This window comes from Alligator sinensis, unplaced genomic scaffold (assembly GCF_000455745.1).
Source record: "Alligator sinensis unplaced genomic scaffold, ASM45574v1 scaffold844_1, whole genome shotgun sequence".
NCBI lineage: Eukaryota > Metazoa > Chordata > Crocodylia > Alligatoridae > Alligator > Alligator sinensis.
Window position 1 is genome coordinate 342,688 of NW_005842715.1, and position 15,763 is coordinate 358,450.

The 15,763-nt window shown below is 43.8% G+C and overlaps 1 protein-coding gene across 1 annotated transcript in view; it reads left to right on the forward strand.

Moving 5' to 3' along the window:
- The window catches only part of SHCBP1 (SHC binding and spindle associated 1), a 29,737-nt gene that overhangs the window by 5,462 nt on the left and 8,512 nt on the right, over positions 1-15,763 (forward strand). The window contains exons 2-8 of the mRNA XM_025216243.1: positions 2,172-2,342; positions 3,018-3,133; positions 5,815-6,023; positions 7,072-7,164; positions 10,448-10,681; positions 10,808-10,976; positions 12,800-12,920. Of these exons, the coding sequence (XP_025072028.1) occupies positions 2,172-2,342; positions 3,018-3,133; positions 5,815-6,023; positions 7,072-7,164; positions 10,448-10,681; positions 10,808-10,976; positions 12,800-12,920 (1,113 nt within the window). The remainder of the gene's footprint in view (positions 1-2,171; positions 2,343-3,017; positions 3,134-5,814; positions 6,024-7,071; positions 7,165-10,447; positions 10,682-10,807; positions 10,977-12,799; positions 12,921-15,763) is intronic.

The window sequence follows — 15,763 nt, forward strand, 5'->3', positions numbered from 1 at the left end:
CGGGCTCCCGCAGGGAGGAGGGCCAGGGGGCGCCGCCCAGCCGGGGGCCTCCAGCAGCTTTCTCAGCCCCTGCATCCGCGGTCCGGCAGCCTGCTGGCCCGGTCCTGCCTGCCGGTGCGGGCGCAGCGCGATCCGGACCAGCCTGAGAGCCGGCGCGTGGCTGGGTCCCTGGGGCAGCCCCTGAGCCGCGGGCGCTGCTCACTGATCCAGACGGGCCCTGCCCGAGACCCACAGGTGGGATCGTGCAGCTTCAGGGGCCAGAGCTGGCCCGCGGGCCATGTGTCTGACGCCTCTGTCTTAGATACGCTGCGACAAAGCCTTTCTAGCAGGCCCTAGTCAAAGTGTCCAGCTATGTGAGTTGGCCTAATACAAGAGATCAGATTTACCCAAAGAACTTTGTCTGCCTCTGTCCTGAGACCAACACGGCTACAGCCTACACCCCTGTACCCTAGCAATGCTGCTTGTCAACCCAGCTGATTATGCCGGTGTCTTCAGAGCGAGCGCAGCTGCGTTAAGTTCTTCAGAAGGAAGTCGGCCTGGTTTCCATTCAAACGGGTTTAGCAACATGGAACTGGCTCATAACAATTGCTTGTGGTGAGTTAGGTCGTATGGACCAGACCTCAGGAGGTCGCTTGGTCCAGCCCCCTGCTCAAGGCAGGAACATCCCCCACTAAACCACGCCTGCCCAGTGTCTGACCAGCTCTTGAAACTTGGCTTGACACTTACAAAGCTCTGCTGTTTACTGGCTTGGGAGGAAAATATCTGCTGCCAGAGGGAGGAAGGAGGTTTTGTTTGTTTCTCTTTTATTTATTTTTTTAAGGAAGTTTCAAAAGCACCTCTTGCTTTTCTGAGAGGTGAGTCGGAGTTGGGTGCTCTGTGGCTAGTAAAGTCCTGTGTTCTAATACACGGGCCGGTTCTACGGTAGGCCGGTGCTACCGGGATTTAGCAAAACTTAGTATTTTGTGTTAACAAAGTTAATTTCATGCCTCACTGTTTAAACACTGTAAAACCAAAGGCATAGAAATGGAGTATGCTACTCAAAAGTAGGTTGACTGACTCAGTTTTACTAGCTGGGGCGAGAACCAAAATGATTCATGTGGTAGCTGTCTGCAAAGGACAGGGTAAGAGCTTGTGTTCCCTCTTCCTTTTATGAAACATAAGGCTTGAAAAGATTTTGCCTCTGCTATAGGCTTATCTGTGCTACAGATATTCACGAGGATCTGTTTGGTCTGCACAGAATATCTCGCTGCGCTTGGGTGTGTGGAGGCAGCTGGTTTGCTTGTATTCCAAGAGCCTGTTGGTATGGCATTAGCATCTAGATGAGATCAGCTTTGTTATACCAGGCATTGTAAAAACCCAAGATAAAACATAATCTAAATGGCAAGATAGACAAAGTGTGTAGGGAGAGAGGCATGAATATAGTGACTTACACCAGGTGGTGTGGAAGGTCAGCAGCTAATTTGGAAATGCAACCTAGCTCTCCTGGCTCCAAGTCCAGTGCCCAGTCACTGCCCCACTCTTTCTCCCACATGCTGAGTGTATTCTTGTGTTGACCATAGTTCAGGTAGGCCTCCTGCTACCATCCCACAGACCTCTTGTAGCATCTGGGATCGGGCATTGCTGCAGAAATGGCTTAGAGCAGTGGAAAGTAGGCAAAACTGCTGGTTTTGCACACAAGTCAGCCTTGCAGCTTCATAGCTGGGCTATTGAAGGGAAGAGGTTTTAGGGAAATCTTTTTGTCAGTCTTGACCTCCCTCATTGTCAGTGCCTAATGAACATTTTTGGGGGAAGAGGGAGGGTGACTTCTTTGAGTACTCTGCCCCTCATGTTAAGTGTAATGCATACAGGTCCCTAGCTGTCTCCAGCAAAATCCTGGAATTGCCAACTCACCGTTTCTAATGTTTTTAATATAATGTGTGTGTGGTGTTGACAGTGGCTTTTAGAGCTATACATATTTTTGCTTTGTTCTGTACTGCTTGTGATCTTAATTTAAAAACATGCTGATAGTGTCTGCATGCAGTGCTTAGGGAGTAGCTTTTTTGGGAGGTGTACATGTTGCTGCAGAAGGGAGTGTGGTAGTGGGAGGCATGCGATGGATTCTGCACTGGCTCCTTGAAACAGTCATGAAAGAATGAATTGTACTTAAGTGAACTGTGCCTTTTTCCCTTTAGGCTCCTGCCAGGAAGAGGATGACAGCTGCAGTGATTATGGGAGTCATGACAAACTAGGCACCATTTTAGGAAGGTTTGTGCCAAATGGGAATGTGCTTTTCCCAGACACCTTCGAAACAAATCACCTTTTGTTTTATGAGAGATTTAAAGCATATCAAGATTACATCTTGGGTGAGTGACATTTTTGCTATTGAGATTCCTTGTCACAGTCTCTGTAGTGACTGGCTTTTCCAGGTGATTCAGTTCATATCCATAGATAATATAGCCTTCTTTTTAATAACTTAGTTCTCCAGAGCATGCCGAGTAGAGAGGATCTGGTTTAGTATTGGGGTGAAGGAAAGATCAGTTGATGAGCAAGTTGAGCTGTAAATGGGTCCTAGGCTTTTAATGGCCTCCCATGAAAAATACTATGCCATAATTAAGATTTTGGGCTGGAGAACTAGAAAACTAATGATCTTATGTTACAAGAGAGTGAAACCTGAACAGTTGAAAATAAGATCATTTTAATAAGACTAGTTAAAACAGTATAGTTTTTTCAGCACCTATTTAACACCACCAGCCTACTTGAAGGATGGAGGCTGTGTTGTGAAAGAATTGGTGCTCTTCTCTTCTCAGTTGAGGTATGAGACAGCATCCTTTTCAGGTCTTCAGTCTTTCAGAGAAACAAAAAGCAATCAGCTCTCACGTCTCCAGAGAGAGAACATGAATTAGCGTCAGCAGAATGAAGTTGAAGGCAGCTTTGGACATCCATAGAGGAGCATTAAAACTTATCATGCTCAGTTTCATTTTTTACTTGTCCTTTTTGTGGATAAATACCCAATTTAAGTGTTGCTAACTTCCTTGTAGCTGACTGCAAGGCCTCTGAGGTAAAAGAATTCACAGCTGAGTACTTGGAGAAGGTCCTTGAACCATCTGGATGGCAAGCAATCTGGCGCACTAATGTGTTTGATGTGCTGGTTGAGGTAAACGTAATTCAGTTTTTCAGACATTTGTCTTCCATTAACATGGCTTTACCTCACTGTTAACTGGCAAATCACTTATTTTTAGTTGAAGTTTGAGCTGATAGAAAACAGCATATTTGTCATGTCTGATTGTCACTGGAGAGTGGAATGCTAGGGGTGTCTTTCAGAGAGAACTAAACTATTTAACTGCTTGCAATGGCTTGAGCACCAGGGTGCCCTGGATGTGAGACAGCAGAATGTCGACCTCTGGTGTGTAGAGGCAGAATCCAGACATTCATATGCGATGCAGCTAATTGTTAGCTCTTTAAGTGTGAATGCATTTTGAGTAGATTGTAAATTCTCTGAGACCAGGAGTGTGTATGTGTGTGTGTGTGTATTCTTTGTCTAATAAAGTGCAGGACCAACCTTTTAGACAGGCATACCACAAGCTAAGCCCTGCCACTCCAATCCCTTTTCCCTGCCCCAATGGTGCTCGGGTTTTTTAATCCTTGTCATTTCAGCCCCTGTTCTCCCTGCTCCCACCCTGATTTGCCATGTGTCACATACATGCTGCTTGTGCTACTTGTGGCATGTGTACTGCAGGTGGGCCAACCCTGGCCTAATACAATGGGCCCTACTTGGATTGCTAAAACATAGTAAATAACTTCTCGTATGATTGGGCAGCAAAAGAGGTACTTTTATGTTGCATATATGACTAGTATTCAGGTAACGCGTGGCATGGTAGTTGGTGTAGCCCTTGTATTCTACTGGCTGAGCCTGTCCTTAAGCAGTTTGCATATCAGTCACACCCGTCACCTTGCTCTGTTCATTAGCTGAGCAAAAGCTGTTCAACCAACAAAAGCACAGACGCAAGTAGATTTTTTTCCTCCCGGATAATTCCGTTGTCCTCTGTCGTACCCCAGAAGGTAAGGTGCCATAGACTGCATCTGTCTGCTTTGGGATGAAATTATCAGCTTCTCACTTGTCAGTTGGGGCCTTCTGGATGTTTGAACCATTGAGGAATGCAGAGTGAGTGGTGGAAAAATGGATCCATAAAGTTCTTTGCCTTTATAATCCCTTCTTTTCACCTCCGTTTAACTTCTCACAACTGCACACATGCACATCTAGGCTGCTGTCTGTAGGAGGGGTGCCCAGTTTTGCTGGGCTTCCTGAGGTCTGTCTTGTCCCTGGAGCACTCCCTCAAAAAAGGATGCCCCGTACCCCTCTAGCTTCAGGCACTTGCATGTACTCTACATCTTCTAATAAAAAGTAGAAGCATGTGAGAAGATTGCTGGGTTTGTGTAGACCGAGACAAAAGGTTTGTGTGTTCCCAGCGGAGATCTTCATTTAAATTATTTGACTCTACTAAACAAAGAGAGAAAGTAAAGGTGCTTTAGAACTACTTTTCCCACATTGCAAAGCTGTGCCGTAAGTGGGACTAATAATGGGGTTAGTATGCAGGAGCTGGGTTTTTATTCCTGGCTTGCCATTGACTTATTGTGTGAGATGCTGCAAATCTCTGGAGGGTGCTTTGAAAGATGGGGCCCCAACTCCTGGGAGCTGCCAGGTATTCAGCTGCTATGGGTGCGGCTTGGTTTGGGGTTGTCACTTCAAATCCTGACCTTTTAAAACACCTTTGCGGTGTTTGGAAACACACATGCTTACAGAGCTGCTAATTACTTTATGCAGTAAGGTTTGTTGTACTGTGTGTTGGCTTAGAAATGGTATTTAAAGGTTTGTCTTTAGGAATTGGCTTATAGGTATATGTATATGCATTAGAATGATTTAGGATGGGCAGCAGAGGCTAATTGATTTCTAAAAAGTTTGGGTCTCACATGCACAGTTTCACACAGCCTTTGAAGCAGCCAGGTTGTCTAACCTAACAAGACCAACAGATATACGCAGCCTGTGAAACCGAGGGCATGTACCATACTGTTCCATAACATGAGATAAGGGCGGCACCAGCTAACACGGCCCCAGAGTGGGGGGGCCTGAGTTCTCGTTTTTGGGGAACAGACCAAATTAGGAGAAGGCCTGGAAAGACCAAATTAGTATGTGTGCATGTGATGAGCTTACATGGACGTATGACAGCCACACAGAGACCAACCAGCGATAGCCACGGATGAAGTCATCAAGAGTCATCATCAGGAGGGAAGGAGAATACAAAAGCAGACTTGAGAGTAACAAAGGGCCCCTCCTCCCCGTCCTCCGCCCAGATCCTCCTCCGCCTCCCCGTCCCTCCTTGTTCTCCTCCCCGAAAGGGGTCCCCGTCCCCTGGGAAAGGTTCCTGTGGACACCATGGACAGAGGGCACACCACCAGCCCATCTTATCCACCCGCTGGAGTGGGGTATGGGCATTCGGCATACTACCTCTAGGATGCTGAAATACTGATACCTAAGAGAGAGAGCCTCAGAGTGAAGACTACATCCTGGCCAGATGTACTTTGACTCTGATGACAGCCCTAGGGTTTGGTAGCTACACAGAATTGCTTGATTGTTCGTATTGTTTCTTTTCTGTTATCACTGCGTATCAATAAATTTGCCTATTATCGAATGGAAAGGTCGTGGTCTACCTGAGCCTGCCCCCCCAGAACAAGGCCTCTGGGTCCTAAATCCAGAGCCAACACTACATGCTCTTTAGCCTCTTTAATTGCATGAGCTTTTTTAGCTAAAGCGCTCCTCAAAGCTGTTTCCCACATCAGGTGGAAGATGTGGAGTACTCGGCTCTGAAAGCGGTGGTGCGACTTGGGAAGCCTTTCCTGTGTGAATCCTCCACTAGCACCTTTACCCTGGAGTGTATGCAGGAGCTCTTGAAGCTGAAAGAATATCGGGTACCGTTGCTGGAGCTGTGGATGGTGTATGACGAATCAGGGGAGTTTGATCAGACAGCGCTGGCTATTGAACATGTTAGGTAGGAGTGTGTGTCTCCTAAACTGCTCTATTACTTTTATTTTAAAGGGAAGAGAGAGTTTATAGCAGTTTTACTGTAGGACAGATGTGAAGCCTACTATATACAAGCCCCATGTATGTGTATAAACTTACATGTGCTGTTAGTGTCTGAGATTATATTGCCTAGTTTTGTGACCAAGGCTTCAGAAGGAAATCTAGTGCTTGCTAGCCTTGGAGCTAAATGGGTTGTCTAAGTGGAAGATGCTTGCATTTCCATGCCCTTGCACACGTGCTAGATTTCATTGTAGCTCACTTCCAACTTTCCACTAAAGTTAAAGAGCCAGTTCTGTTCCTTGCTTTTACTGGACCATTTTGTCCTCTTGGCTTTACAGCAGTCCTTCTTTCTTCCCACTATTCACCATGATGTTTCCTTCCCGTCATTCTTTCCCGTGTCTTTGCTCCTTCCTCTCTTCCTTCACCTCACACTTCCTTCCACACATTGTGAGCTCAGTCTCCTCCCCTATGCTTATTATTTTTCCCATAGTTTTTTCTGTTCCCACACTACTTATTTTCTACCTTTCCTCTTAACCTGTGCCTTGTATCTCTTTCATGCACTACAAAGAGTTTGAAAAAAGCCCCAGATGCTACCTGATAGGGCTGGACCTGAGGACATAATACAGACCATGCCCAGCAAGAAGCATATGCCATCTAAGACAGCTGTCAGGTGAAGAGGTTGCTTGGGTTCTTATCTAGATGCTCTCTTTTAGATCCTGCTTTTCTAGTTCCTGGCTAGTAGGTGTCTAACCTTGAAGCCCTAAGGGAGGTGTACTTGAAAGGTGAGCGTGATTAACCTTTTTGTACAATGTGAGAGGAAGTCAGTGGAGGGACCTGAAATGGAGACACATGGGGCCACATTTTTAAAAATGCCTCCATAACTTACAAGCGCAAGTCCCATTTCAAAATGGCTTGGTTATTTAGCATAGGTTTCACTGAAAGTCAGTGGAAGCCAGTTGTGAATGTGGATTTAAGAGTGTATCCTGTATACACTTCCCTTTGCTTTCTTTCAAAAGGTTTTTCTACCAGTACATCTGGAGGAGCTGGGATGAGGAAGATGACGACGATTTTGATTATTTTGTCAGATGTGTTGAACCTCGATTGAGACTGTAAGTGTGACTTGGTTTAACTTCTTACGTAAAGGCAAGGGAAGGGGAAGCAGGGGTAATGAAATTCAGACAAAACGGTGCTCAAATCAAAGCAAGCCTATTTCAGCTTCAGAAACAGAAATCTGAAATCTTGTGCTTCAGACTGAGGTATAGAGAGAGCCTGGTGTGGTGGTGGGGAGGGGGTTATGTTAACCACTGGAGGGTGGGGGAGAGGAGTCTTATCGGCTGGGGTTGCCCTCACTTGAGTGGCAGGTGCTGCTGCTGTGGCATCATGGACTTGGGCGGTGGCTACCGAGGTTCAGGCAGCAGTGGGGAGTGGGCTCCCCGGTACCCTCTTTGTTCCCTCCATCCCTGGGGCAGGGCTGTGTCTCCAGTAGAAAAGCTTCTCAGGGGAAAGTGTGTAAGGGGGGCATCATTCCAACTGCCCTCGAGGCATTGGTTTGCACGGCTCTTATGGCTGAGCTGCATCTGCTGTGGCAGACTTCTGGGAGGAAGGGACCACACTGGCACCCCCTCTAAGTGGGTGTCCAGGGCTGCTAACTTGCTTGTCATGCCCTAGTTATGGTACTGGCTTTAGGAATAGAAATCCAGAGACATTGCACAACTACGTTGCCTAATTTCTCAGTCTTTTTTCATGCCTTTAACCTGCCATTAGATGGTGCTCCAGATCCAGGCATAGCCTGTTTCAGATGTAAGCCTTGTTTGACTTTTAACTCTGAAATGTGATCCTAATTAAGACTGGTGTGTTGCGCTCAGATACCTCTGGGCATAGAATAAGAACCCAAATGGTGCAGAATCTAGAGGAAAACTTGAAGAACGGGTGATGCTGGAGGAGGAATGTGTATTTCTTTCCCTGGGGGGATTACTTTACATTAGGTTTTCTGAAGGTGGGTTTTTAATACCACGCAGCCATATGGAACTTAAGCAGTATGCAAGGGCACAATCTGGTTATATTTTTGAGGGTGCAAAATCACTGAAGTGCATCTTAAAATGTATCCAAATGAATCATTGAAAAGTGGCTTTCCCCCAAGGTCTGATGATGCATCATTTATTGCTTTTCAAGCAAGGTCTCCTCTTAGTCTTTCTTCTGCATATTATAATTTAGAGTTTAAATTTAGGAGTGCATGTTGCATGCAAATTCAGTTTGCCAGGATGAGGCCAAAGTGCTGTTTTCCCTCCCCCGATAGTAATAGGCAAAACTTGGTGTGTGTATATAGATCAGTATAGTTATCTACACTTTACATCTAGGAAACGGAGGCACAGGGAGAGTGATTGGCTTAAGGGTTCCCAGGAGGTCAGTGCCAGAGCCAAGTCTCCCAGGCCAGTGTTCTTTCCATGAAGTTGCACTGCCTCCCTTTCAAACGGGTTGCATGATGCCTGTTTGGTGTCACATTATAGCTGGGTCATGCTCTGGTTATGCAAACGGAAGGGAAAGGTTACATGTGCAAATGACACACATTTCTCATACATTTTTGCCTTTTCTATATTACCAGCAGATGGGGAAGCAGAAGGGAAAGTGCTGTTAATTTTTGGCTTGGAGGGACTTTGCACAGATGAAATTAAAATGTAATCGCATGCAAACAGACCTTTTTTTAAAGGTAGCTAATGGTCTCAGATGGGAGTAGAAACAACGTTAAAGAGAATTCAGGAGGGAACTGTAATGTGCTTCAGCTTTGTTTTGCAATGAAAAGTAAATATTTTCCTCATTCCCCCCACCATGCTTGTAGCAAAGCCTGTACTCCAAGCCATGCTGATGTTTATATGCTCTTCTGCTTTGATATCAGCCTTAATGTGTCAATGGAGAAGTTAATAGTTAATCCCCTTATGTATTTAGACATGTGATGCTTCACATTGATTCAGAAGGTCTCCAGTGAGCACAGATTAGTCAAAAGAGAAAATTCTTATGCTCCAAGTTTTAGCTTTAATCCCACTTGTTCTAAATGTCTTTCTGGTCTTTTAAGACAAGAAAAGTTATGTAAAGTATTTTGGCAAAGCTTGATAAAATCACTTAGTTCTATGCATTTTCAGACTGGCTAGCTCTAAAATTGATAGTACATATTTTAGGGCCAATTTAGGTAGTTTTAAAGGTTTCTTTCCGGTATTTTGTCTTTATATATTTTATTAAAAACATTAATTCTCTGTGGCTCTTAATCAAATCTGATGAAAATTTCCCTTGTTTCTATATCTAAGCAATTGTCACGCATTTGTTTTTTAGCTGTGGTTTGTTTTTGTTTTCTGAACAGTCTAATAAAATCAAGCAGACATTGCTCACTCCTACTCTGTGTGTGTAATTTCTGAGAGTGTCCTTCAGTGACTCTCTGACTGAATGAAAATCAACCCAAGGAATTGTGTGGGTGCTTCCCTGAGACTTCCTGAGTGACTCAGTATGGAGAGATGTAGGTTGGGTTTGCTTACCTCTCTCCTTCAAGTGTACAAAGACAGAGGTGTCTACTCTGGTTATTCGATTGTCTCTTGAGTAAATGTGAGAGTGATGATCACTCAAGGCTTCCCACCACACTATGTTCTAGCTGGCAGGTGTCACTCTGTCTGGCTTTAAGGGAGCAACTTTAGAAGTGAGAGATGCTTCCTGGTCTATAATCTCTTTCATTCTTTTGGGTCATAGTACATAACATCCTGTCACTCAGGCCTACATGTTGTCTTTCTCACTTACCCCAATGCGTGTTTGACCTTTGTTGGTCAAGGTTTTGCTTTTACTATTTGACAAAAAACGTAGCATGTTCTTGTTTCTGCTGCTGCAGCCAACTTCTTGTCTTTTCTGTGGGTCCCAATCTAGTCCATTTCAAACAAAAGGAAGTCAACGTAGTAATAGGAAATACACGTGTCCCTAAAGCCTGCTGATAGTTCTTGTGATTTTATAGGTGCATTCTCATCTTGACTAAACATGTTGCCTTCTCTCCTTTGTCGCTTATTTCTCTTATTCCTAGCTTTGGTTTTTAACAATGTGGAAGGAAGAGGGGGGCAACAAATATTAAATGTGATATATGTGTTATAGCAGAGACAAAGTTGATATTATGTTATATTATATTATAGTATCGGACCAACTGCATGTTTGGGATAAAGCTAGGTGAGCTTTTGAAAGCAAAATATTTTTTGTCATGTGATTGTTAGTGATGTTCCTAAAAATCACTATCATCAGTGCAGGCAGCTTAGAATCTCTGACTCGAGTCCTGACCCAAAGCCCATCTACGTCAATAAAAATATTTCCAGTGATCGTGCTGTGGAAATCAGAGAAACTTTAACTCTCCTGTGCTTTGAACTGCAGATATTATGACATCCTTGAACATCGTGTCCCTTCTGGGCTTGTTGCTGATTATCACAACCTGTTGTCTCAATGCGAAGAGCTCTACAAGAAGTTCCTAAACCTGAGGAATAGTATATCTAGCAGTGATTCTGACTCAGAGGCAGAAAATGTCTCCATGGTGGAAGGGCTAAAACTGTACAGTGAGGTGGAACATCTGAAGCAAAAGCTAAAACTCATTGAGAATCCTCTGCTGAGGTAGTGTGTGTGTGTGTGTGTGTGTGTGGCTTGCTTTTCTCCCCTTCCCTCCCCTCCCCTCCCCTTCCCTCCCCTCCCCCTCCCATCTCAAGAAAGACATGATGGATGGCTTTATTGTTTTTTCAGGTACGTGTTTGGGTATGAAAAGCACACTGGCCTCCAAGCCAAGGGCATACGTCCAACAGGTACCAAGATCACTCACGTGGTGTCCTCTACCATGATGTCAAGTCTGTTGCACTCCCTGCTCAGGGACAAGCTTTACCCTGAGCCCCCTGATGAAGAACTAGAAATACAGGTAAAATAGCAGGAGTTCCCCTTTATCTTTGAAACATGTTCTCTGTCTTTATCTATCAATTAACCTATTTGTCTACGATGTTCCCTTCTGTATGTACAAGGACTTCCATGGAGGGGACTTAATTTTGGCCATGAACAATAGATACCACTATACTATAAGCAGTCAATAGTAAGGTTGGAAGGCACGGTGAATTTGTTCGATTATCATTTGTTTGTTAAATTCTCTTTTACAAGCTGTTTTCTCTCTGAGAAAGGAATAGTAAACTGCTCTGCATTGTTACCCTGTAATATTGTAAATAAAACTGAGGAAGGCATGCTACTTTATGTTGAATTTCAAGGTACCTGAGCACATTTTATTTAAACGCATTACTTTTTACTTGATCAGGTTCTGGTTCTCTTTACATTTCAGTTGTCCGTCTCTTAATTCACTGGCAGTTGTGATTTACTGCTTTGCTTCATTAGTGGTCTGGATTCTGTTCTGTGTGTAACTGGAATTGTTTACTTGCTTTAGTCACACATCATGAGTTATAGCTGGGTGAATCACAACAGCTATTTGGGTGCCCAGATGTTAGTGTGTCTAAATATGGCTTTAGGAATATAACTTACTGGTGATATAAGGAAAAAAACTTTGATTGATTGTCAGATTGTTAGTGGGTTTTCTGGGCTGATACTTGGAAAACTATCTTAACACACACTCACACAATTGTGTGATCAATTTAGAAAGTGCTGAGATGAAGTTGACCTGTACTAATCCTTTTCAGCCATTCTTCAGAGTAGAATCCCACTGTCACAGCTGATGCTAGCCTGCCCATACTGGAGGCTTTGAACACATGGCATGTGGCAGGGTGGGTCCTGCACTGCTATGGCACTGTTGGGGCATGTCCCCACAAGCATGCACATGCAGTTTGTGGTCCTGCAAACCTGCCTGCGGCTCTGCAGAGCACACGTGTAAAACATACAGGCATTTGCAATGCTGCTAATTGGCAGCACCGTGGGTTTTTTGACACTGGAAGATCCCAGTGTCAAAAAAAAAATGCACCAAAAAAAAATAGGGGTGGTGCATGTGGCAGCAGAGTACGCCTCCTGAAACTGGAGCCTGCCTGGCCAGAGCCATGCTCCAGTTGCTGGCCAGGCTCTCTGTGCCTGGATTGCTGCTGCTGCAGCCCCAGGAGGGCCCTAGGATCCCAGGTAAAGCTGCTGGGACCATCCCAGATGCTGACCTCAGCCTCCACTACCCCACCTGGAGCAATTTGTGCATCAGAGTGTGCGTGCAGGGGCGTGCCTAGGAACAACTAGAAGTGGCACAAGTATATGCCGCTGCTTGTTGTCCCTGGGGAAATGCATGGTCCTGGGAGCTCTTGGGGATGCACCCTCCGAGTCCTGTTTTGGAGGCACCAGGTCCAGGAGTGAGAGGGCGTCTGCATGTCTAGTTTCTTCTCTGCCATATATGCTCTTTCTACTTCAGGCAAGTTGCTTAAGGTACAGACAGACAGGCTTTCCTGCATGCCTGTAGACTTTTTCAAATCTGATATTCTTCACTTCCTTCCCTATCTGCACATGGGGTTGGTACAAACCTCACAGGGCTGTTTTGAGGCTAACTTGCTGTTCATAAAGCTCATTGTTACGCTTCAATGCAAAGCACTGTTTGAACACAAAGGAGTGACTGTATACTGTAGGTGCCGTTGAATGGGTTTCCTCTAGGCAGTGGCTAGAGTGTTTTCACTACCCAGCAGCATTTAAATTAAAAGGAAATACGGATGTTATAAACTCAAGCCAGTGTTGCTGCTTTTTCAGAAGCTGATTGTGTTGTTTGTCTCTTTCTAGTTCCATAGTGATCTGTTGACAGCTGTGAATGCCTGCTATGAAGGGGACACGGTCATAATCTGCCCTGGTCATTATATTGTAGATGGCATGTTCTGCATTGCTGACTCCATTGAACTGGAAGGTAGGAGGTTCTTTTAGTGCAGAAGAGCCTGAAACTAATATGCCTTGGTAGGTTTTACTGAAGTTAAGTGAACTGCTCAAAGGACTCGCGAACTGACTGCAGGGAGTGGGTTGGCTGGAGTGTGCCAGCCCTTTTGCCTGCTTTGCCATTCCTGTAGAGGTCCTGCTTCCAGGACTGGGAACCTTGCAACTTGCAAATGTTTGGACTGGTTTCAGCTGTTACCAGTGCCCGGGAAGGATGAGAGTATAATAGCTACAGCTGCAAATTAGCCTGGATGATACTACAGAAGAAATCTATTCCAAGTTTAGGATTTTTTTTCATGCCATGTGTTTAGATGAACTTATTCAATCACTTTATAATTATTTGGCTGGCAACAAACTGGCAGGAGCATACAGTGAAGCCTGGATTTAGTTTTCCAAGTACAAGGGTAGCTTCTATGCTTAAATTGCAGTGCAGTGACTATAAAAGCTGAAGGTAAACAATCCTCAGTTACTGAAATCTAAACGTTAAAGAACCCTCAGGGTGGGTGGGTGTGTGTACACGTGCGTGTGCGCATGGAGGACAACTTCACTGACTGGCTGATTTAAGAAGACTTGTCGCACTCTAGTCAAATTTTTGTGAGCCATTAAGGAAGCCCATTTTCCTTCCTCCCCATTGGGAGAGAGCACTGTAAAATGTACTCCTTTTCATGTAGTATAACATTGCTTATTGACAATGTTATATTAGCATTTGTTAGCATGCTAGTAAATATTTAATATCTTTATGATATGGCTTTTAATAATATTGGCAATATTATGTTATTAGCATGTGTTAGATTGCTAGTAAATATTTAATATCTTTATGATATGGCTTTGCCAGTTAGTGGTAATGGAGCCTTGTGGATTAAGTACTAGACTGCAATGTAGAAGTACTTGAATTCTATTCTTGGCTTTGCCCCCGACTCCTTGTATGTCCTGTGCCAAGCCATTAATTTTTTTACTTTGCTTTCCTCATCTGAAAAGTACAGCCTCAGTCTGTGAGAGGGGCATTGTGAGAGTCTGCAGTTAGTATGGCACTTGCAATGGGTATACCGAACAGAGTAAGAGACAAGCTAGGAACTTTGCTTATAGGAGTTTGTTACTGAACATGATCTGTGTGTATATATGTATTTACTTGAACAGAAGATGACCCTGATTAAGACTACTCCTCCAATAATTAGGTTCTATATATGAAACATTTATACATTTGTTATACTTTTCCAGGTATAGAATCTATTTATTGGAGGTTTACCTTGAATTTGTCCCTCCCCCACTGCTACAGTAGGAAAAATAAATCTGTGGGGGGGTCAGGTAGCCCTTTGCTCTCTGCTTCCCCACAACTTTTTCCCCTAGCAGCCCCTTCCCCTTTCCCCTCCCCCTCCCTTTACTGCCAGACCCTGCTCTCCCTGAGCACATGGAAGTTCAGAGCAGATTTGAAAACAGTAACCTTGAAATTTTAAACATTACTGTAGCAATTTACATATAGTGCCCATAGACTTAGTTCACAAAACTAATGTAGTTCACCCATAAAAAGGGTGAACCCATAAAAAGGACACCCATAAAAAGGACAAAGATTAGTATAGCAACAAAAAATTCACTTAGTTGACTCCATGTGTATGGGTGTATTTGAGCTGTCTGAATACATATTTTCCCCCCAGATTCATGATAACCTTTCTGTACAGTGCTAACGTCTTAAGTCCTATATGGGTAAAAATGAATAATGGAACATGATGGAGATAGCAGCTGGATTGGCAGCTATTAGTACCAGTTTAGTGACATTTTCAGAACTTAAAATGTCCACATTTGAATTTTTTACTACTAAACTCTCAATGAGAAAATTTTGTTAACTGGCCACAACTTTGTCTGGGATCTTCCGTTTTAGCTCTAGAAACTAACATGCTTGCTTTAGGTTCCACGGAGTAGTCTTCACTCCCTGAGGCCTTGTATTATAAGTGCCATAGAGCAAGCTGAGTAGCTTTAGTTGCTGTCTTCTCCCTAACCCTATTCTTAGGGATACTATTTTGGGGATGAGTGTAAAGCAGGCTGACTACAACTAGTGATAATCCCGAAGCTCTTACCTTTGGGTAGTAATTCTCTTTTCTGTTTCTCAAGTATTGAGTAGTTCAGCTGGAAAAATAACTCATTTGCTGTCTGAAGTTGTGCACTTTGAACCTACTGCCACTATTCTTCCCAGAAGCACCCTTACATGAGAGGAAGGGCAATTTCTGAATCTTTTACTGTCTCATTGAGGTGTTGAAACCTAATTTTATTTTGTATTTGGCTCTTCAAAACTTGCTGCTAAGTTTTCCAAATACTGCTTTTAATTTTTTTTCTGTACATCAAGGTATTTACATACTCAATACAACTGGTGTCCCACTCTGACACTTAACTGGAGCTTCTGTACAGTTGTTTTTTTGGGAAGTGATAGGATTGGAACAGTTTTAATAGTAGCCACATTATCACTTTCCTTATCTTAATTCTTGCCTGTGACAAGCAATAAATGCTTTACATGCTCATAATTTTTTCTGTAAGTATTTGAATGCTGATAGCTCTGGATGGCTTAGTAAATCAGTGGTGCCATATGCTTCAGAAAATTATTTTTAACATTAATTCATCTGGAACCCTCTGTTTGTCAAATGATGTTCAGGTTTTGACCCAAGTTTTATTTAAATACAGAAGTCAGTAGTGCAGTCATTGAAACTTATTCCCTCTACTTCAAGGGGAGTTATGTTTGGATGAAGCAGCCATTTAGAGCCTCAGCCTTCTCTGTATGCTGTAGGGCAGTGGTTTTCAACTTCTTTTTCATTTGTAGACCCCTAAAACGTT